General features: G+C 45.2%; 1 protein-coding gene and 1 non-coding gene across 7 annotated transcripts in view; both read right to left on the bottom strand.

The window, feature by feature from the left end:
- Positions 1-20,967, bottom strand: part of LMF1 (lipase maturation factor 1) — a 109,277-nt gene extending 88,310 nt beyond the window's left edge. For 2 of the 6 annotated variants that reach the window (XM_036021101.1, XM_036021104.1), the window contains exons 1-2: positions 20,750-20,967; positions 1,274-1,583 (exon numbers count right to left, since the gene is read on the bottom strand). In XM_036021101.1, coding sequence (XP_035876994.1) covers positions 1,274-1,583; positions 20,750-20,942 — 503 coding nt within the window. In that variant the 5' untranslated portion in view covers positions 20,943-20,967. Of the gene's footprint in view, positions 1-1,273; positions 1,584-20,749 lie in introns of those variants that run through there. The other 4 variants (XM_028529412.2, XM_036021103.1, XM_036021105.1 and 1 more) reach the window with 3 other exon arrangements.
- On the bottom strand, positions 6,364-6,470 carry LOC114513714. Its single transcript, XR_003685857.1, has one exon. It is a non-coding gene; the product is annotated as a U6 spliceosomal RNA (small nuclear RNA).
- Positions 20,968-23,822: the final 2,855 nt, after the last annotated feature.

The raw sequence follows: 23,822 nt of genomic DNA, 5'->3' as shown, positions 1-23,822 counted from the left end.
ATGGGGACAAGGGCACAGATGACGGAGCTGAGAGGGGACTGCCACACAGATCCCAGCCCATGCCACAGCCGTGTGACCATGTAAACATAAAACAACAGGGGAACTGAAAGTCAACTCCTCGTGCCCAGGAGTCAGACCTCCTGGGTTAACATCCGCTCTCTGGGAAGCTTCGCCCTCTGATCTAGGGCCCAGTGACCCTATCCATCCTGGGCCAGCACGGAACAGACCTGTCAGGTCACTGACAAAGCTTTTCTCCCAGAGCGCACATAGGCCCTGGAGGGACCGTCCCAACGGTGGCCCCAGATGGGCTGAACCTCCTACATGTCTACACAGACACGCACCTCCACGTCTGCTTCCTGCACATCCACACAGACACCCCCACGCCTACCTCCTGCACACCTACGCAGAAACCCACCCCCCACCCACTTCCTACATGTCTACAACTACTTCGTGCCTAGCTATGCAGACACCAGCCCGCATATATCTACCCCCTGAATGTCTGCACAAACACCCACTCTTTTTCTAGAGCTTTCTCCTAAAGCTCCATCTCATCTCCCAGGGTCTTCTGTGCTGCCTCTGTTAGGTGATCTTCCCTATTTGTGGAATCCACACGTGGCAAGAAGACAGGGATCCCCCTGTCTGACCAGTTTAAACAAACCACAACACTTCAGGGCCCCTTGATATCATCCTGGCTTATCCCAGGTCACAGGCTGCCCTGACACGCCCACGTGCCCTGTGTGCATTCCAACGGACCTCCCTACTCTCCCCACCTCCAGGCTGTACCATCACCACCTCTGATTTGTCCAACACTGCAGCCCACTCCCCGCAGCAGGGCCAGCTTGGTCTGTGACCCTTGGTACTAGCTGGTAAAGGTCCCTGTTGACAAGGAAGGAGCAGGAGAGGGTAGGAGCAACAGGCTTCAACCCCCAAGTCAACCCTGTCACCAGAAGCACACCCAGCGACTTCCACCTCCACCTCCCGGCCCTGCTGGCTGCAGTGGGTTGGCCATGTGGTCTCAGTACAGTCATGTCATTCCCAAAGGAATGGCAATTGTTCCCGAAGAAGAAAGGCCCCTCCCTGCATTTTGGTCGATTGGCAATTAACACTCTTTACCACAGCCTCGTTAAAATGATATTTTCCCAAACTAATGTAAGGAGAAAGCCTGCTCAAACCCTCCAGTTGCCAGATGTGGTTTGCTATGCGGTGTGTAACGTCCCCAAGCCGCCGGGTTACAGCACGCTGAGCTCACGTGTGCCCAGTCCTTCCCACTTACCAGATCTGTCCCACATTGACTAGGGACATGTAGAGGACCCAGAGCGCAGCCATGAGGATCATATTGGCACAGCCTGTGACCAGGACGACAGCTGAGATGCCCAACCCGAGCAGCGCGAGGGCGTCCAGGTTGGAGTCCATGTGGGACCAGTCCAGCAGCCAGAGGAGGGTCGGGGTGGAGCTCATGGTGTCCCAGCCGACCCGCCCCTGGAAGTGCCGCTGCACACTCTTCAGATACACTTTGCAGGGCAGCAGTCCTCGGTCTCCAATCAGCTGCTTGTTCTGATGAAAAGCCACCAGGAATGCCACGACTGGAAGAAAAAGGAAAAGAGAGAGGGAATGTGAGCAGGAACACACCATCTGTGGACACCAGCGGGAGCTTTTGCGGCACACGGGGGCTCAGCTGGGTGAGAAGACGAAGCAGAGTCTGACCAATGGTCTAGAACTAAAACATGGACTCAGGGGTCTGATATTTCTCAAAATCTTGGGGGAAATTTTGGAAGACCCAACCTAGAGAAATCACATATATATGTGTATATAGCTGTAAATGTTGTATGTACTTATACACATTGTATACATGTATACATGTGTATCTATATAGACACACACACATAGAAGACATGTCTTATTACATGTAAACAGTTAGATCCCCCAGATTGCACACAACATTCCCATTATAAGTACACCCCGATAACCCATGGGTCCAGTCGGTAGTGCTGCTCCCAGAACTAGCTACAGGGTTTGAAGCTATGACAGTGCTTACATGCAAGTCATGACTGCCCCCCGTTCTACAAGTTTCTGAATTCATTTCTCACAATCCCCACTCCTCCCAGAACAGTCACATCCTCTGGACTTCAGTGTTGACACAGGTATGTTTGCATAGAGATGCTACAGGAAAGAACACAGCACTCCTGTGAGCATGAAGAACAGAGAAATTCACAGCCACCAAGAGAGGAAAGGCAAGCGAAAGGCAAGGCGAAGCAGTTCCATACAACCTACTGGATGACTGCTGGGACGCCGCCGGGCAGAAAACATGCGCACGCTGCAGGAGACAAGCTGCACGCTCATGAAGAAAGCTCAACACCTCTGTGCATTTCCGTAGGGAATGAAGCCACATCACAGGCAGGACTGGGGCTGAGATGGAGAACATGCAGGTGGGTTCGGCTCACAGGTGTAACAAGCACCACCTGCTCTTTCAGGAAGGTGGGCAACCCCTGGTCCAAAGCAAATAGTAACAACAAGCCGTGTGTTTACAGCTATGCAAAGCAAAATATATGAGAAAACAGCACAAGGACTAGAGGGAGATACTGAAATATGCTCTTAGAAGGACCTTACAGAACACAGAAAGTGGTGGGCTGTTGCATGAAGGCAGCACACATTAACTTAGAATGTACTATATTATACGTCCCATGGGAGAGTAAAAAAAGTTTTTTTAAACAATTCTAAGGAATAAATCAATACAAATATCAAAATGAAATCATAAAAAAAGAAAATGCTCATTTAACCAAAGAGAAAGCAGGAAAAAAGAAACAAATAACAGAAGGAATAGAAAATAACTAGCAAAATGATAGATTTTAATCCATCATTTTAAATTAGAATATTCTAAACACACCAGCAAAGACAGAAATTGTCAAATTGGATTAAAAAAAAACAGGACCCAAGTTTATTCTGTCTATAAAAAATCCACTTTAAATATACATACATAGGTAGGTTAACAGTAAAAGCACAGAAAAAGATATCATGAAAATACTAATCCAGGGAAAGCTGGACAGCTGTATCAATATCAGAAAAAATAGAGTAAAAGCAAGGAATGCTGCAGAGAAGAAAAGGACACTATATAATGAGGGATCAACAAATGAACATTCAGTACTAAATGTGCATGAACCGAATAACAAAGCATATGTATACATATAATGACCTAACATATGTATGTGCATGTATATTCTCTATATATACTAACCTGACCTGATACTTATATAGTATAAAAAAGCAAGACACAACTATATGACATCTTTAGAGCGCTCTCTTCAACAGCAAGGTAATACCAGGTCTGTTCAGAAGGTATCCAGCCACAAGCCAGGAAAAATAGAGACATTTATTGAAGAAGATACAGGATACAAGAAACACTGTACATAGACAATGACACCTCAGTCCCCTTCAAAGTAGGCACCTTGGGACCTCACACAGTTCTCTCAATTGCCATCAGCTACTCTGTTATATTTTTCTGAATCTCATCAATGGTCAGAAATCTCTTCCCTTTCAAAAGTAATTTTAATTTTAGGAAAAGTCAGACATTTCAAGGCACCAAATCTGGGCTGTAGGGAGCCTGGGTCACCTGAGTGATTTGGTGTTTTGCAAAAAAAATTCTGCATGAGACGTGATGCATGAGTGGGCGCATTGTCATGATGAATTGAAGCTGCCAGTCAGCAGTTGCCCATAGCTTCGGCCTTCTGAGTCATCCGAATAGTTTCCGTGGAGAAATGTTCAAGCTTAATGCAAAGTTTAATGCAGATTTGTTGCTCTACTAGCTCAGTCATTTTTTAATGTGGTGGCCACACACTACACATGCTCACTCAACAGTGTCTACCGCCCCCACTGACTAGTACAGTGAAGTCATCACTGTTCATGCATGTGCATTCCAGTCCACTCTCCTTGGCTGCCAGGTTACATTGATGTTGTTCAATCTGTTCTCAATATTTTGACAATGGCTAGACCTTTTCTGGACAAAAAATAGATATAATTTTCAAGTATACATGGAACATTCATGAAGATACACTAGAGTGTGAGCCATTAAGTAAATTATCAACATATAGTAGAATTAAAATTTATAAAATGTTTCCTGACCACACAGGATTAAACTAGAAATCAGTAACAGGATATTATCTGGAAACATACTCAAATATTTACAATTGAGATCACACACTTATAAATAAACCAGAGATTTTTTTAAAGGCACAAGTGAAATTACAAAATATTTTAAATTATATTTTATTGATTATGCTGTTAACAGTTGTCCTGATTTTCCCCCTTTTGCATCCCTCCATGCAGCACCCCCACTCACTCAGGCAATCCCCACAGCATTGTTCATGTCCATGGGGCATGTGTGTAAGTTCTCTGGCTACTCCATTCCCTATACTGTACTGTACATCCCCATGGCTGTTCTGTAACTGCCCATTTGTACTTCTTAATCCCCTCCCCTCTTCACCCATTCCCCCACAACCCCCTCCCATCTGGCAACCATCAAAACACTCTCCATAATTCTGTCTCTAAGTCCTTTTACATTTCATACAGTAATCGTTTAGTGATGATGAACTCCTTGTGTGAGAAGCTCTTTATTCACCATTTGATTCTAAATGATAGCTTTGCTGAGTAGAGCAATATTGGCTGTAGGTCCCTGCTTTTCATGACTTTGAATATTTCTTGCCAATCCCTTCTAGCCTGCAAAGTTTCTTTTGAGAAATCAGCTGACAGTCTTCTGGGAACTCCCCTGTAGGTAACTAACTGTTTTTCTCTTGCTGCTTTTAAGACTCTCTCTTTATCTTTAACCTTTGGCATTTTAATTATGATGTGTCTTGGAGTGTGCCTTTTTGCATCCATCTTGTTTGGGACTCTCTGTACTTCCTGAACTTCCACGTCTATTTCCTTCACCAAATTAGGGAAGGGTGATGTGAATGTTGGAATGCTTGAAGTTGTCCTAGGGGCTGCTTAGCTATCCTCATTTTTTTGGATTTTTTTTTCTCCTTGTTCTGATTGGTTGTTTTTTGCTTCCTTATGTTCCATATCATTTATTTGATTCTCAGTTTCATCCACTCTGTTGTTTCCCTATAAATTATTCTTTATTTCAATTAGTGTATCCTTTATTTCTGGTGGGATCTTTTTTTATGCTGTTCAGGTCCTCGCTAAGTTCCTTGAGAATCCTTATAACCAGGTGTTTTGAACTCTATATCTGATAGACTGCTTATCTCCATTGTATTTTGTTGTTTTTCTGGAGTTTTGATCTGTTCTTTCATTTGGGCCATGTTTCTTTGTCTCTTTATGTTGGCAGCCTCCCTGTGTTTGTTTCTATGTATTAGGTAGAGCCGCTATGACTCCCTGTCTTGGTAGTGTGGCCTAATGTAGTAGGTGTCCTGTAGGGTCCAGTGGCACAGCCTCCCCTATCACCCAAGCTGGGTACTAGAGGTGTGCCCTTCATGTAAGATGAGTACACCCTCCTCTTGTAGTTGATCCTTGGTTGCTGTGGCAGGTCAATGGGAGGGATTTACCCAGGCCAGTTCACTGCAACGACTGACTGTGACTACTGACCACCAACTTCTACCTTCTGTGGAGGATCAGCTGTGCAGGGGCAGGGTGGTGGTGCACCAAGGTGGTCTATAACTGTCCACTGGGCAAAAGGCGCTGGGGTTTCCTGGGTGGTGCAGGCAAAGGTCAGCCCCCACCTGTGTTTTGCCCAGGGCCACCCTACCTGAGCTATAAATCAATTTGAGAAGGTTGCTACTTGTGCTGGGCTTGGAGATTTCCAGGCAAAGCCAAGCTGTGAATCTAGGTTGGCTGTTATTAGTGCAGTACCTGGGGCCACTTAGCTGTTGCTTGTTTGATAGGATTTAGGAAGGTGTGAAACATGAGTCAAGACCAGCCATTCATATGGAAAAGTCACAGTTACCAGCTGTATGTTGGGTGGGGTGGAGCCTCAGGAGATCTCACTAACACTGAGGGCAAACAGTGTTAGTCATTGATGGAGTCTCAGATATGGCACTAGCTTGCCAGCTCTGTGGCTCTGAGTAAGGAGGGTTCAGAAACTGGTCAATGGTCTCTGTCCATCCTTCTGTCTGGGAGAAAGCTGCCCCCTAGCCTTGCCTTGAGGCTAGACCCTACATTTCCTCCCTGTATGCCTCTGGCAACTTTTTTTTAAAATTTTATTTTAATCATTGTTCAAATACAGTTTTCTCCTTTTTACTCCCAATCCAGCCCTCCCTCCCACCCCTCCCCACTTCCCTCCCATTACCACCCTCCCCTTAGTTTTTGACCATGTGTCCTTTAAGTTTGTTCCTGTGAACCCTTCCCATGGTCCCCTGAAATTCCCTCTACTCTTTTAAAAATATGGAACATTTCACGAATTTGCGTGTCATCCTTGCGCAGGGGCCATGCTAATCTTCTCTGTATCGTTCCAATTTTAGTATATGTGCTGCCGAAGCGAGCACTGCCTCTGGCAACTTTCAAGCTGCTACCCCAGTGCTGGAGCTCAGAGGTTGTGAGTCTGAGTAAATCTGTATGTAGATTCTTTAAGGGGAACAGCTTTGGACTCCAGAAATTACTTTCACCAACTCAATCACCTCTGGTTTTTGCAGCCAGAAGTTATGGGCATTTATATTCCTGGCACTGGAACCCTGGGCTGGGGGTCTGGTGTGGGGCTGGAAGTCTTCATTCCTGCATCCCTCAAGAACTTTTTCCACCACATGTGGATGTGGGACCAGCCTGTTCCATGTCTCTACCCCTCCTACCAACTGGATTTTGTTTCTTTAATTCTATAGTTATCACACTTCCATTCAACTTGGTTTCTGATGGTTCTGAGTGGTGGTTATTTTAAAATTTAGTTGTAATTTTGGTGTGGTTGTGGGAAGAGTTGAGCCATGTTTACCTATGCTTCCATCTTGACTAGAAGTCCACAAAACATTTTTAATTGAATGAAAGTTGAAAAGACAACACATCACAAATTGTGGAATGTTGCTAAAGCAGTGCTGAAAGGAAAATTTACCGTAAAATGCTCATGTTAGAGAACAAAAAGGTCTAAAATCTAAACTTCTCCTTTAAGAAATCAGGCAAAAAAGAACAAATTACAAAACAAACAGCAGAAAAGAAACTTCTTAAATTTTAAGACCAGAAATCATTAAAATTGAGAACAGAAATAGGGCAAATCTGTAAAACCAAAAGTTGGGTCTTTGAAAAGATCAATATATTTGGTAGACCTCTTGTCAAATTGTCTAGGTAAAAGAGAGAATACACCAATAACAGGAATGAAAAAGAAAACATTGTTGCTGATCCCACAGACATTAAAAAGATAATAAAGGAACATTACAGTCTCTCTAACATCATAAATTTGACAACTTAAATGAAATAGACCAATTACTTGGAAGAGAAACTACTAAAACTCACAAAAGGAAAAATAAAGATGATATTGGGTTGGTCAAAAAGTTTGTTTCATTTTTCCCATAAGATGGCTCTAGTAGTGTTTAGTTGTCTTCAACTTCATTAGAAACAATTTTGTTAGACTGTATTGTGACAGCTGTCATATCAGCATGCACTTAAAAAATATATCAAAATTGGCCCCTGCTGGTGTAGCTCAGTGGATTGAGTGCAGTCTTCAAACCAAAGGGTCACTGGTTCAAGTCCCAGTCGGGGACGTGCCTGGGTTGCAGGCTAGGTCCCTCACGGGGGCCATGTGAGAGGCAACCACAAATGACGTTTCTCCTTCCCTTCCCTCTTTCTAAAAATAAATTTAAAAAATTTAAAAAATATATCAAAATTGTTGAATTTTTGTGTAGCCATTTTAGTATTGAAGGTGGAAGAAAATATGCAACATTTCAGCATATTATGCTTTATTATTTCAAGAAAGATAAAAACACCACAGAGATGCAAAAAGAGATTTGTGTAGTATGTGACTGATCAAACATGTTGAAAGTGGTTTGCAAAGTTTTGTGCTGGAGATGTCTCACTGGACAATGCTCCATGATCAGGCAGACCAGCTGAAGTTGATAGCAATCAAATCAAGATGTTAACTGAGAACAACTGACATTATACCATGCAGGAGATAGCTGACATATTCAAAATATCCAAATCAATGAAGTTATTGGTGAAAATTAACAACGCATCTTTTATTTTACGGAAAGAACTAAACAGACTGTTTGGCTAACCAACTGCATCTCAGAAATGCAAGGCTGGTTTAAGACTCAAAAATCAATCAGTATAGTTTGTCATACTAAGACTAAATAAGAAAAACCTTATGATAATATCCACTGACACACACAAAAAGCGCATCACAAAATTAAACATACATTCATGATAAAAAAACTTTCAGCAAATTAGAAATAAAAGGAAACTTCATCAACTTATAAAGGGTAGCTATGAAAAACACCCAAGATCATACTTAAAGATAAGAAATTAAATATTTTCCTCCTAAGATCTGGAGCAAAGCAAGGATGACTCACTACTCCTATTCAACACTGTACGGGAAGTCCTAGCTAGTGCAATGAGGCAAATAAATGAAAGAAAAGGCATACATATGTGAAAGGAAGATAAAAAACTGTCTTCATTAACAGATGATGTGATTGTCTCCAAATAATCTATTAAAAAAACAAAACAAAACAGCTCTGGCTGGTGGTGCTGGCTCAGTAGATTGAGTGTCGGCCTGCGAATCAAAGGATCGGTGGTTAGATTCCCAGTCAGGGCACGTGCCTGGGTTGCAGGCCAGGTCCCCAGTGGTGGGTACTCAAGAGGCAACCACATACTGATGTTTCCCTCTTTTTCTCCCTCCTTTCCCCTCTCAAAAAATAAATAAATAAAATCTTTAAACAAAACCCCCAAAACTCTTGGAACTAATAGGTGAGTTTATGAAGGTCACAGAATACAAGATTAATATACATAAAGTTAATTGTATTCCTGTATCAATAATGTACAACTGTAATCTGAATTTTTAAAAAAATGACAAAGCAACCAAAAAAAGTGCATGGATAATATCTAACAGATTCTAACAGAATCTGTATGTGAAAAACTACCGAACATTGATGAAAAGAAAATCTAAATAAATGGAGAGATACATTGCGTTCATGGACTGAAGAGTCAGCTTGTTAGTTCTCCCCAGTTTGGCCTATATATTCAACGTAATCTCAACCAAAATATTTAGCAAGCTTTTCTATAGATACTGACAAGCTGATTCAAGAATTATTTGTCATATCTTGGAACTCATCAGCTTCAGATCAGCTTCAGAACTTGTTAAATCCTGTATTTGTCACATTTTGATGAGAAAAAAATGTTTCGGCACTCCGTGATTACTTGGGACTCATGCACTGGCTAGAACTCGTACGAGTCACAACACCACCTTGCAAGAGAAAATGCTTCATCATTCAGTGCTTGTCAGTTTCGGCACCCATCACTTCTGGAACAAATTAACAACAAGTACCAAGGTACCACTATATGAAAAAGCAAAGTAGAATAGGCAAAATAATTCTCTTAAAAAACAAAATCAGAGGGCTTCTATTAAACAATGTCAAGACTTACTACAAGTCTATAGTAATCAAGACAGTGTCACACGGACAAAAGGATAGACACATAAATCAATGGAACAGAATAGAGAGCTTAGAAATAGACCTTCACAAATACAGTCACCTGATTTCAACAAGTGATACTAGAGAATTGGATGTCATATGCAAAAAGATGAACCTTTACACATATCTCACACCTTCACAAAAATGTACTCCAAAAGGGCCATGGACCTCAATGTAAACTATGCTTGTATAGAACTTCTGGAAGAAAATCTATGTGACTTGGATCTGGCAATGAGTTTTTACATACGACACCAAAAGCATGATCCATGAAAGAAAAATATTGAGTCTTTATCTTGAAGACTTCCGGCCAAGATGGAGGCATAGGTAGATACACTGTGCCTCCTCATACAACCAAAAGACAGTAACAATTTAAAAACAAAAAACAACCAGAACTGCCAGAAAATAGAACTGTATGGAAGTCCAACAACCAAAGAGAAGGAGTTAAAGAAAAAACATTCGCAATTGGAGAGATGCAAATTAAAACTACAATGAGATACCACTTCACACCAGTCAGAATGGCCATCATAAACAAAGCAACAAACAAGTGTTGGAGAGGTTGTGGAGAAAAGGGGACCCTAGTGCACTGTTGGTGGGACTGCAGACTGGCACAACCACTATGGAAAGCAGTATGGAACTTCCTCAGAAAACTAAAAATGGATCTGCCTTTTGACCCTGCAATTCCACTGCTGGGACTCTATCCTAAGAATACTAAAACACCAATACAAAAGAACCTATGCATCCCAATGTTCACAGCAGCACAATTTACAATAGCTAGATGCTGGAAGCAACCTAGATGCCCATCAGTAAATGAATGAATCAAAAAACTATGGTACATTTACACAATGGAATTCTATGCAGCAGAAAGAAAGGAGCTCCTACCTTTTGCAACAGCATGGATGGAGCTGGAAAGCATTATGCTAAGCGAAACAAGCCAGGCAGTGAAAGACAAATACCATATGATCTCACCTTTAACAGGAACCTAAACAACAAAACAAAGAAACAAGCAAAATATAACCAAAGACACTGAAATAAGGGACAGACTGACAGTGAACAGAGGGGAGAGAAGAGGGAATTTCAGGGGAGAATGGGAAGGGTTTACAGGAACAAATTTAAAGGACACATGGACAAAAACTAGGGGGAGGGTGGTAATGGGAGGGAAGTGGGGAGGGTTGGGTGGGTGGGCTGGGATGGGAGTAAAAGGGAGAAAACTGTACTTGAACAATGATTAAAATAAAATTAAAAAAAAAGAAAAAAAGAAAAAACATTCACCCAGAGTTGTAGGAGGGGCAGAGATGGGCAGCCAGGATGCTCAGCAAGGTGGCGGCTGGAGGGCCAGGGTGGGCAAGGCTGCAGCTAGTGGAGCAGGCGGTTCCACATTCACATGCAGATAAACTGGGAGAACAACTAGGGAGCAAGACAGACCACGCAACCCAGGGTTCCATCACGGGGAAATAAAGCTTCAAAGCCTCTGACTGAAAAAACCTGTGGGGGTTGTGGCAGAGGGAGAAACTCCCAGCCTCACAGGAGAGTTTATGGAAGAGACCCACAGGGTCCTAGAACATACACAAAACGACCCACTCAGGAATCAGTCCCAGAAGGGCCCAATTTGCTTGTGAGTAGAGGAGGAAGTGACTGAAACATGGCCAAGAGCTGAGCAAACAGCATTGTTCTCTCTTGGACCCCTCCCCAACATACAGCATCACAAAGCATCAATGTGAGTTGCCCCACCCTGGTGAATAGCTAAGGCTCTGCCCCTAATTACATAACAGGTGCACCAAGACAAAAAAAATGTGGCCCAATTGAAAGAAGAGATCAAAGCTCCAGAAAAAATATAACTAAGTGATGAAAAGACAGCCAACCTATCAGATGCAGAGTTGAAAACACTGGTAATCAGGATGTTCACAGAAATGGTTGAGTATGGTTGCAAAATAGAGGAAGAAGTGAAGGCTATGAAAAGTGAAATAAAGGAAAATGTACAGGGAAGCAACAGTGATGGGAAGGAAACCGGGACTCAAATCAACAGTTTGGAGCAGAAGGGAGAAATAAACATTCAACCAGAACAGAATGAAAACACAAGAACTGAAAAAAATAAGGAGAGGCTTAGGAACCTCAAGGGCATCTTTAAACATTCCAATATCTGAATCATAGGGGTACCAGAAGGAGAAGAACAAAAGCAAGAAAGTGAAAACTTATTTGAACAAATAATGAAGGAGAACTTCCCCCATCTGGCAAAGGAAATAGACTTCCAGGAAGTCCAGGAAGCTCAGAGAGTCCCAAAGAAGTTGGATCCAAGAAGGAACACACCAAGGCACATCATAATTACATTACCCAGGGTTAAAGATAAGGAGAGAATCTGAAAAGCAGCAAGAGAAAAGGAGATAGTTACCTACAAAAGAGCTCCCATAAGACTGTCAGCTGACTTCTCAAAAGAAACATTGCAGACAAGAAAGGGCTGGAAAGAAATATTCAAAGTCATGAAAGGCAAGGACCTACATCCCAGATTGCTCTATCCAGCAAAGCTTTCATTTAGAATGGAAGGGCAGATAAAGTGCTTCTCAGATAAGGTCAGGTTAAAGGAGTTCATCATCACCAAGCCCTTATCATATGAAATGCTAAAGGGACTTTTCTAAGAAAAAGAAAATCAAAAATATGAATAGAAAAATGACAACAAACTCACAATTATCAACAACTGAACCTAAAAAACAAACTAAGCAAACAACTAGACAGGAACAGAATCACAGAAATAGAGATCACATGGAGGGTTATCAGCAGGGAGGGGGTGAGGGACAATGGGGGGAAAGGTTATATGCTTATAGGAAATAAGCATAAATAGTAGGCACAATTTATGGGACAGGGAGAGGTTAAGAATTGTATAGGAAATGGAGAAGCCAAAGAACTTGTATGTACGACCCATGGACGTGAATTAAGGTGGGAGAATGCTGGTGAGATGGGGGCTGCAGGGCAGAAGGGAATAAAAGGGAGAAAAAAATGGGACAACTGTAATAGCATAATCAATAAAATACACTTAAAAGGAAAAGAAAAGAGAAATGTATTTTGTATTTATTAAATTAAAAACTTCTGTAAATAATACTTTAAAAAAAGATTTTTTAAGATTTTATATATTTTTAGAGAAAGGAGAAGGGAGGGAGAAAGAGAGGAAGAGAAACATCGATGTGAGAAAGAAACACTGATTGGCTGCCTCTCACACGCCCTCAACCGGGGACCTGGTCTGCAACCCAGGCATGTGCCCTGATCAGGAATGGAACCAGTGACCTTTCAGTTCTAAGGATGATGCTCAACCCACTGCGCCACACCAATGTGGGTTGTAACCATACCTTTAAGGGAAGGAAAAGAAAAGCTAAAGGTTGGGTGAAAATATCTGTGAATCTTGTATCTGACAAAGGACTCGTACCTAGAATATTTAAAGTAATGTTAAAACTTAATAAGAGAACCAAAAGCCAAGTTTTAAAATAGGCAAATGATTTGAACCGACACTGAAGTCATCTGTTTCACACAAAGAAGATATACAGATGCCAAAAAAACACATGAAAAGATGCTCAATATCATTTGTTACTGGGGAAATGCCAATTAAAACCACAATGCAATATCACCACACGCCTATCATAACAGCCAAAATCCAAAAAACTGAAAACACCAAATGTTCCAGAGGATTTAAAACAATAGGAACTCTCATTCATCACTGGTGGGATGCAAACTGGTAAGCTACTCTGGGTGTGTCTGGCAGTTTCTTAGCAAGCCAAACATAGATTTACTACATGACCCAACAATGATAACCTCAGGTATTCACCTAAGTGAACTGAAAACACATTTACATAAAAACCTGCATGCAAATGTTTATCGGAGCTTTGCTCATGATTGCTAAAACTGGATATCGGTGTCCCTCAATGTGGAAACGGGTAAACAAACTGTGGTACATTTATACAATGAAATAATGTTCAGAGGCAAAAATGTAGGAGCTGCTGATTCACGCAACACAGATGAATCTTAAGTGCATTTTGCTAAATAAAAGAATCCAGACCCCAAATCTACATGCCATAGGATTCCATTTATACAGCAGACTGGAAACAGCAAACCACAGGGACAGAACACAGATCAGAGCACGCTGGGAGCTGGTGCGGGGAAGCTGTGACTATGTCACCAGGGAATTTTGGGGGGATAGAACTATACTGAAAAGTGCTGGATGATGGATAACAATGCATTTGTCAGAACCCATAGAGCTGCACATCACAAAAAATGAACTTTAATGTACACAAACCATCAAAACAACCTAGCCAGTAGGTCAGGGGATGCCAGGATGGAATGCAGACTGTGACAAATGAATTGAACTCTATTGCAAATGTGTAACAGACCACACTGAATGGGAGGGTAAAGAGGGCTGCCCTAAGTAACTTTGGAAGATGTCTTGAGTGAAAACTGTAAGAACAAAGCCAAAAGGAACTGTATATAAACACTGGAGTCTAGGTGGTTTTTCTCACGGGGGTAGGGGAATAATTCTGCAAGTGCTCTGCATGCACAGGGGGTAGGGGGTGAGCAAACACACTGTGGCAGATGGCGGGGCAAGATTTCTCACCCACAGAGAAGGGAGTTCCAGGTAAGCAAGAACAGGAGGCCAGCACACACCTGTGTGCACTGGATTAGACCTGGAGATGCCAGGGCGAGTTCACATTTACCTGACCACACCTTCAGAGGAATACACAGAGAAGCAATCGCACATGAGTGCACACACACACATATACGGCCTAACTCTGCCCTCTAAGGAGGTCTGGAAGCAGTGACACCTGCAGCAATGGGCACCCAGTTTGGGCTCCTAACACCACTCTCCAATAAGAGGAACGAAGGCCTCTGGAGAAGTGGCTGGTTTTAAGCCTGGGAAATAGGAAAGGAGCAGGCGGCTTCCTGTAGCACCAGAAAAGAAGTGCTCAAAGAAGGAAGGACGAAAGCATGTCACAGGGACAAAGGACATATGTGGGAAGGCCCACCACTGACCAGAGTCAGACATCCGACGCCACAGTAACAGTGTTGGACCACAGCCCAAAGTGAAACTAAATGTGGGTTGATAAACAGGAGAGAAGACAGACACAAAACTTCTTTAGAGCAATTCCAAATAATAAATACATGGAGACGCCCACTCCCAAGGGTGGCACTGAGTCCTCCGCTCCCTTGGAGCACAGGCTGGACTCAGTGATCAGCCTCCAGAAGACAGAGAATGGATAGGCAACCTCGAACAGAGGTTGCCTTACTCGTGACAGAGACACGCGGCAGTCTCGACATCACGAGTAAGGATGGGCAGGGCTGCAACACCGCAGAGGTTGGGTAGGGAGGGCAGCAGAGAGCACCCACAGCAGTTCCCACCGACTGCTCACGAGTCCGTGTGTCTTTCCTGAGGCAGACTGCTCCCACACACTACGAACCCCCCTGGCTCTTCCACACAGAGACCTGATTATCAAGGGCTCAACAGCTGGATGTCCTTCCTGCCCAAAACTACAATTCGCACTCCAGTGCCATGGAAGAAAAATGAGATTTGCTTTCCCCAATTAAAATAGTTTAAAAAGTAACTCTAAGACAAGGAGCACAGGAAGCTTCCTAACTTATCAGAAAAAAAAAAGACAGACGAGATTTAGATTTCAGAGAAGAAAATCGATTTAAATTTCTACTCCTGTTATAGAAATGGTTAAGTAGAAAGAATAAACAAAAATTTCAAAAAAAAAATCATAGGATCATAAAGCTAAACCAACCAACCAACCAACCAACCTTAGAAAGGCTCAGTCAGCCTCCCAGCCCACTCTAGAAAGGGGTGGGGTGGGGCATAAGACTCTTCTCAGCTGCTCACTGGGCGGGTAGCCTGGGGACTGCTCTAGGAGAGGTAACTGGGTCACCCATATACCTATACATGCATTGTCAAGAAGTCTGCAAATAGTCTTTAAAAATACAGAAGAGAGGGGGCCGGGGGATAAATGGTGATGGAGGAGACTTGACTTGGGGTGGTGAACATACGATACAATACACAGATGATGTACTAGAGAACTGTACACCTGAAACCTACATACTTTTATTAACCAATGTCACCCCAATAAATTCAATTAAAAATTAATTTAAAAATTAGTTTTCTCCTTTCAGATAAATCATTATAAAATTAAATCAGAATCATCCCTGAAATGTCCTTCTCCACCAGGTGGCTTTTACTGACAGTGGTTAAATGGTGGCCTTGGTACAATGGCCTCTGATACTTCTGTAAAGGCCTGTGCTGCAGAGCTCAGAGGTAGGGCAGTGGGCTTGTTTTTTATACAAACTGGCAGCATTTTACAGGGAAGCTGACAAAACCATGCAGAGCATTCCATTAGAATTTAGGTGGCCTGGAGGCGAGGGTGAGGAATATCTCAGGAACTCTCAGGATCACTGGAAGCTCAAAACAACACAGAATAAGACAAGATTTCAAGGGTTCTTTTGGTACCACTTTTCCCTCAAATTACCAAAAAGCAGCTAAGTGTTTAGCAAATATGGGTATGAATGGTTCTGCTCTGCTGCTTCCATCCCGTGCTCAGACGCTGCTGGGGAGCCAGGCTGAGCCACGAGACCCCAGGAGACTTGATGTGGCGTGAGCAAAGGTGTAACGAGCTACTCCTTTTAGAAAGTGCAACTGAAATTTATCTCAGAGCGCAGTACTCAAATGATGCGTGTTAGCTGAGAGGAAAAGAATAAAACTCTATGTAAGGTAAGGAAAGAGGGCAGAGCAATTGCACAAATCAAAATACACATGATAAGCATGGTATTGTAAGATGCGTCTGGACCAAAAGCAGGTACTATAAGCAAATCCAGGAATTATAGAGTTGACCAGAAACTAGCTTTGAGAGCCTTTCAAAGTTGGATTTTTAAAGAATGTTATCTGCCCTGCCTGGTGTGGCTTAGTGGATTGAGTGCTAGCCTGAGAACTAAGAGATCACGGTTCGATTCCTAGCCAGGGCACATGCCTGGGTTGTGGGCCAGGTCCCCAGCTGGGGGCGTGCGGGAGACAACCACACATTGATGTTTCTCTCCCTCGTTCTCCCTCCCTTTCCCTCTCTCTGAAAGTAGGTAAACAAAATCTTTAAGAAAAACAAAAACAAAAAACCCCCCACAACCTAAAAAAAGAAAATGATATTCCAGGGACTCCAAGGTAACAATGGGAAATCATTAGGATAAGCAAATTTTGTTTGTATGTCAAAAGTCCTCCACTGGCTGACTCCAGTGCTCACGCTTCCTTCTGGAGATGCCCACAGCACAGCAACCATTACTCAGACGGTCACATAGGTGGGTTCCACATCGGGGCACAACTGCCAGGGCCTAGGAGGAGGCCATCTCCTTTTCCATCAAACCTTCATTTAGCTTCATGAAGCGGCTTTTCAGGCTCCACCCAAACGGGAGGCTTGATGGGTTGGTGGTCCCCCAGTGGGGTTTGGTATCTACTGGAGCATTTGGGACATGAGCTTCCGTCAGCAGATTGGGGAGGGCCACAGAACCTCATTCAGAACAGGTCAGGAGTCTTAAGATTCCCCGAGACTTCCGAGAAGAAACAAGGAACTTCACACAGACCCGCCATTAAATAACAAGGACCCAGAGCAAGGATGGGGGAGAGGATGGCAAGGTGGCAGAAACTCTAAAGGCTTCTAGAGAGAAAAACAGGTTCCTGTGATATTGTCAGATAATAAATATTTATGTGGTCGTCTTCTCTGGTCCTGGCACAGAGCTCCTAACAATCCTGGGATTTCCTGAGTGATGGGGTGAGAGAAGCATTTGTTGTTATTCATTAACAAGCCCCTTTCAACTTTACCAGAGTTTATGCCCATGAAGTGACCCTTAGAGGATGGGGACTGGCTGCTAGGGGAACCCACCTTGTCATTAGAGGGCTGGAACTCTCAGCCCTGCCCCGACCATCTTGGAGCGACAGGGGTTAAAGACTGAGCTAATCGACAACGACCAATGCCTTAATCAACCAGCCCATGTAATGGAACATCCATAAAAAACCTAAATGAAGGGGTTCAGAGAGCTTTTGGGTTGTTGAACATGTAGAGGTGCTGCAAAAGTGGTGCTCCTGGGGATCACATGGAAACTCCACGCCCTCCCCACACCGTCCCCGTGCAGCTCTTCTGTCTGCTGCTCCCGAGTTGTATCCTTTATGATAGATCAGTAAACCTAAGTAAAGCATTTCCCTGAGTTCTGGGAGCCCTTCTAGCACATTATGGAACCTCAGGAGGGGGTCATGGAAACCTTGAGTTTTTAAAAGATTTTATTTATTTGTTTTGAGAGAGAGAAGGAGAGAGAAAGAGAGGAAGAGAAACATCAATGTGTGGTTGCCTCTCACACACCCTCAGCTGGCAACCTGGCCAGCAACCCAGGCATGTGCCCTGACTGGGAATTGAACTGGTGACCTTTCATATCATATGCCAGTGTTCAATCCACTGAGCCACAGCAGCAAGGGCAGGAACCCTGATTTATATCTGGTCAGTCAGAAGAACAGGTGATAACCTGTATTTGCAAACTACAGTCTGAAGTGGGGGCAGTCTGGTTAATGCCAGGCAGGCTCTGTTAGAACTGTTTAGTGTGAGGAAAAAACTCACACATTTGGTGTCAAAAATGTGAGTAGAAGAGTTTTTCTTTAGTCACTTGTATAAAAGCAGGAGTCAGACTGTGTGAAGACTTATCCTCAACACGAGAAAGTTCTGAGGAAAATTGCTTTGACAAAGATTCGCAAACTCAGGCAAACTGGTAATTTCCACACATGCAAAGAAAGAGGGAATGTTTACCTTCTCCATATCCTTTCTTGAAAAGTTATTTGGGGATACACTCCAGCAAAAAGAGAGAATAACCAAAAAATAAAGAGGTATGAGATCTGAGAAATTATAAATACAATTGGAGAAAGAACCACTGGGCCTTGTGGGTGTGCAGCAGGTGCACACCCAGGGAATGAGGGTGTCGTGGGGGCCTGGAAGAGGAGGGGAACATGGTTGGAAAAGTATCCCATGGTGACACAGAGCAATAATAAAGACGGTGGGCAAAGTCAAGCAAATTTTACAGACCAGGACATACCCCTAAAAGACAGAGATAGAGGTATAAAGAAAAGTGTCTGAGCTGCAAAGAGCTCACAAGTGGATGAACAGATCAATATGTTAACAACACTGAGAAGTCTAATAAATGTATAGAGGGTGAAGGAAGCGTAGGACAGAGGTCCATCATTCAGCCTTATAGTGGGATTGGTAGTCCATGGGTAACTACCAAATCCAACATCAAGCGAACCGTGTGGACAGCCCCTATGGCACATGGATAATCACTGGGATTGTATGTCAGACACTCTGAAATGGCTTACAGGCCAGTGAGACACAGAACTCTTTAGAAAAAGATCGGTGCAGAATGATCAGTGCGGCCCACTTGTCCCTAGCCATCTCAGCCAGACAACTTGTCCCTGAGAGACGGGAAACTGGTTCCTTTATACAGCTGACAAACAGGGATTTTACCCCAAATATACTCCCAAGATAGAAAAAAAGTACATCTGCCAAAGCAAATCATTGTGATCAGCACAGAATATATCTGCTTGACCCAGTGGCTCAAAACTGTTTCCTTTTGAATTGAACAGAAAATCCCCTCAGAGATCAAAGGCGTCCTGCTCATTTGAAAGCCAAGGGCCAGGTTTTATAAAGCTGTGCACTCTCTCTGCACATGAAGCCACTGGGGTTTTTCCACTGTGATAGGCTCCCCTTTTAAAGGTCTATTAAAGTCTCACAGATTAACTCTGTCTTGACTTCATCTTTTGCTAAGTGACAGCTCAAACGTTTGGATGACTACTAAATCCTGTGGAGGATAAAACAACACTGCGAGAACTCTTTTATGTAACAGAGAAAAAGGGCTGAGCTGAGAGCACATATTGACAATCCCATGGCACTCGGAGTCCCTCCAGAAAGCCTTGCAGTGACAATCGATGTCCACTGTGTGCTAGGAGACGGCCTGAGTTATCCCAGGGAAGGAGACACCCAGCCTCACCCTCCTGGGTGCTGCCCTTTTTGAGAAGGGCTGAAATTCTGCACTTTCTTCCACGTGTGAGGAAAGATTTAGAAATGAAGGCGCACAATCACTGCCAGAACCAGCACCCTCTGGACCCTGCTAGAAGCTGACTGCCCTCTCACCCAGGACACCTCAGCCTGGGACTGTTCCCCATCCCTACTGGTCTCCCCTCACTTCTAGGTTTGATTTGAGAATCTCAGAGTTAGGTTTTAGTCGTGACTGCAGGTTAGGCTCATGAAGTGCATACTTGTGTGTTCACAATTGCTCCCATGCTCAGCACGTTGTGTCCTTCTGGGTGTAGGAAGTGGGATGGGGGAGGCGGACTCAGCGCTGGCTGCCAGGGCAGGGGTTATTGATGTTCTGGGCACGGACTGGCTTCTCTGGGGCTCTGCAAGCTGGCTGGGCAGGCCCTGTACAGCTGCCTGATTCTCAGGCAGTTCTCAGCCTAATCAGATGTGGATGTCACCGAGCCCCGCGGGTAATATGCAAGTTTCATCTGCTGCTGTCTCAAAGCTGCCAAGAAGCCTCCGGTGAACATCAGGAGGCCTGGGAGCACCTCGGACCCGCTTGGCCTCCAGGATGATGAAGGCTCAGGAAGCTTCAGATCTCACAGGGGTTGTCTGCGAGTTAAGATGCACTCGTGGAATCGGAGGCGCACAGAGTAGAGGTGCTACTCTCTTTTTGTGGGTTGGCTGCTCCAGGTTCCCGGACAGGGGTGCTGCTCAGGGCGGTCAGCTCCCACAGTCCCGGTATCCCCTGCGAGGGGTCCCGGCACCGCCCTGCTCAATGGGTCCCTGACTCGGGGTTCCAGCGGGAGGGGCTGGGGGAGTCGAGGTGGGCGACAGAGAGCAAAGGTGAACCAAGTGCAAAGTCACCTGCGAGGACCCTCACACCTCACCCCAGACCTCAACCAGCCCTCTGGACCGAAAGAGAGGGGGTTACGCGGAGGCGTGCACGTGGTGTGGAGGAGGCGCGTACGGCTGGGAGCTTGGCTGTTTACCCGCCGGAGGAGCGGCCAGGGGACGCGGCGGGGCAGGGTCACTGGCGGGGGTCGCGTGCGCGCGCGGAAGAGCGATACCGACAGGGCCCAGGCCCCGCGGACTCACAGTAAACGAAAGCGAGGGCCCTCAGGAGCACGATCCTGGTCAGCCAGAAGGTGCCCGCGCGGAGGCGAGCCTTGCCGCCCGTGGGGCTGCGCCCTTGCCCCAGCGGAGACCCAGGCTCCCGGCCAGTGCCTGCAACCTTCCGCCTCCTAAGGGGCTCCTCGGGCGCTGCCATTGCCGGGCCTTCAGGGTACATGCGCGAGGAGCGTTGCGCGCCAGAATGCCCCGCCCACGGCCGAGACCACGCCCGCTCCTTCTGGTTTCTCCGCCCACAACTGCGAGGACAAGCCCCTGCGCGGTAGCTCGCGCCAGGCCCGAACGCGCGCGCGCCCCCCGCAGGCGGTGCGGGACACTGTAACAGTGACAGCAAGGAAGTGGGTGTACCTGGGAAGACCGTGAGCATTACTCCACTTGGAAGGGGTTTTACCCACTCCATTTATTCACTCACTCGTTCCTGAGTCAACGTTGAGGAGGGCTGCCGGTGCATTTCCTGGCCCAGGCGCCTGCCCTCATGGGCCCTCAGCTCTAGGGAGGGGATGGAAGGCATTCCAGAAATAGAAATGCAGTGGGAAGGAGACTGTTGGAAAGTTTGTGTCTGTCCAGTGCCAGGGTGGGCCTGGTCAGCTTCAGGGAAGTTGCACTGTGTGCAGCTGAATACCCGGGCGGGGACTTCACCTCCTGTGCGGCTCTGGGGTGTGTGGAGTCGCAGTCCCACAGAGGAAAGGCCAGAGCTGTAGCTTCAACCTAGAGTGTCAGGCTGTTATTGCCTGCAATGGGTTGTGTGGCCAGGTGCCTCACAGGTGTCCCCTCCCTGACTTCTCACTTATGCTGTCCAGGGAGGATGCTGGGATGGAAGTCACACAGGTGGTGAGGGACAGGGTGGGACTTGAAATTTAGCCAGATCTCCCAGCTTAGGCCAGTAAAGCCATTGTTAGGCAGAGCTCTTATGGGCCCTCAAGACTGGACCTCCAGCAATGACCTAAGCAGAACCCCAGTGAGGACCCAGCAATTCTACATTCTGAGGACAGCAGTCCAGGCACTGCCCAGGAGAGGTGGCTCCAAGAGGGTGGAATCATAGGCGTTCGTCAGAGGAAAGCAGGGGTGTATGGGACAAAGTAGCATTAGAGCCCCAGGGCTCATTGGGTAAACTGTGGGACACCTGGAAACAAATCATTGAGGTAGGTATTCTCATTCATTTGGCAGAACTTCCTACATATCAAAAGATCCTGTTCCTTTTGTGTATATTGCAAATGTTTGTCCTGGGTTTTTTGTTTTTAAATCTCATTCCTAGTATTTTGACATATAAACTATCAATACTTGTGCCATCAGATTATCAGTCTTTCTTGCTTGTTTAGTTGAATCTTCACCATCTGTAGTGTCAGCTCCATGAGGGTAGAGACTGGCTCTGGACATAGGGTCCCCTAAATCTAGGCCAGACCAGCAACCCCTCCTTCTGGAACCCCTCCTCAGCCCCACCCCCTCAACCATTGTTGGAGTAATAGCATGTACGTGCATCTTACAATGTGATTTTTTTTTTAGTTACTTTTTCTTTCCCATGAAAACTGTCCCTTTGGAACCCAGCTTTGAAGTGGGACCTGTAAAAGATGTTGCCGTGGGCGGTGAAAACACCTTCCACATCCTGGTAAACCCCCAGCAGGGAAGCATGTACCCAGAGGGCTCACAGCCCTGGGAATCAGAGGAACACGTACCCTGGCCCAAGCCTTGTTCCCAGGTCCTTCCATAAGGACCCACTCCCAGCAACCCCCATTCCTGTTGTTCAGGCACGGTGCTTGGTAGGGGCCAGCACAGCTGTTTAGGGAAAACTGGGAAAATCCAGCACCCTCACCCCAAGCCGGCCCAAGCTTACCTGGGTCCCTATCCGGATGCGGGAGCTGCTCAGCAGATAGAAGGTGAGGAAGGACAGCTCTGCCATCAGGTGTGACCTGGGTGCTGCTTTTCAGGTGGGGATGGTCCTCACAAATGGGCCCTTTGTCCTCAGCGTCCCCTGGCTGGGGGCTGCATTGTTCTCCCCAGAGAAGGGCACAATGGGGCATTGTACACAACAGAAAGGGCCCCTTGTCTGGCCTCCAGCTTGCTGGGCTCCGGGCTCCCTGTTTGGGTTTGCCTAGGGTGGGAGAGGCCATCAAAGAGGTCTGCTGGGAGCTCATGTTCTTGTGTTTTCTCCAGGGTCCTCCTTCCTGGGAGCTGACCTCAGAGGTCCAGTTCATCTGAGGGAGTGGACCCCACAGGGCTTGGGTAGCGGATGGGCTGGCCAACAGCTCAGTTCTTACCCACTCAGCCTGAATGTAATCAAAAGTTCACTGTTGCAGTACACAGCCATGAAAAGGTGTGAAGTACTGACACATGCTGTAACATACCGAGGGGAGGCAAAAACACTGGAATATATTTATTAAAAATTGTGTACTTAGTCTTACATGTTTAATCTTCAGTCACCTTCAAAGTACTCTCCATTTGATGCAATGCACTCATCGAGACATTTTTTTTTCCACTGCTCAAAACAGTTTTTGAACTGTTCGATTTTGATGCCTTTTAGTGCTTCTGCTGTTTTTTGTTTCATCTCTTCCACATCAGGGAAACATTTCCCTTGGAGGGCTTTTTTAATTCAAGGAAACAAACAAAAAAAAGTCACCTGGGGCAAAATTGAGTGAATAGGGAGAGTGTGGGGGGCGGGGTCAGGCTGTTCTGAGTGAGGCATGGAACTGCTGAACACTCAGCACAATATGGGCAGGTGCACTTGTAAATCACCCATCATGAAATGGAGAAATGCGTGGTGTCTTCAAAAAAAATTCATTGAACCTGAATGCAGCCTCTCACAACATTGCCAGTTGGTACAATGATACAGATGGGTTCCTAGCACACTCACCTAATGGGGGAAGCCTGTACTACAAGAGGGTCTGCCCTCCAGAAGATAATTCTGGTTTTTTTGGGGGGTCCCCATAGATGAACCACAAAACTGTCATGCCAAGTGAGAGAAGCCAGGCACACAAGACTGTGTGTTGTCTGGTTCCACTTATGTGAAATGTCCAGAATAAGCAAATTCACAAAGACAAAGCAG

Source organism: Phyllostomus discolor, chromosome 3 (assembly GCF_004126475.2).
Source record: "Phyllostomus discolor isolate MPI-MPIP mPhyDis1 chromosome 3, mPhyDis1.pri.v3, whole genome shotgun sequence".
Taxonomy (NCBI): Eukaryota; Metazoa; Chordata; class Mammalia; order Chiroptera; family Phyllostomidae; genus Phyllostomus; species Phyllostomus discolor.
The sequence above is the reverse complement of the archived record's forward strand: the minus strand, read 5'-3'. Positions and strand labels throughout refer to the sequence as shown.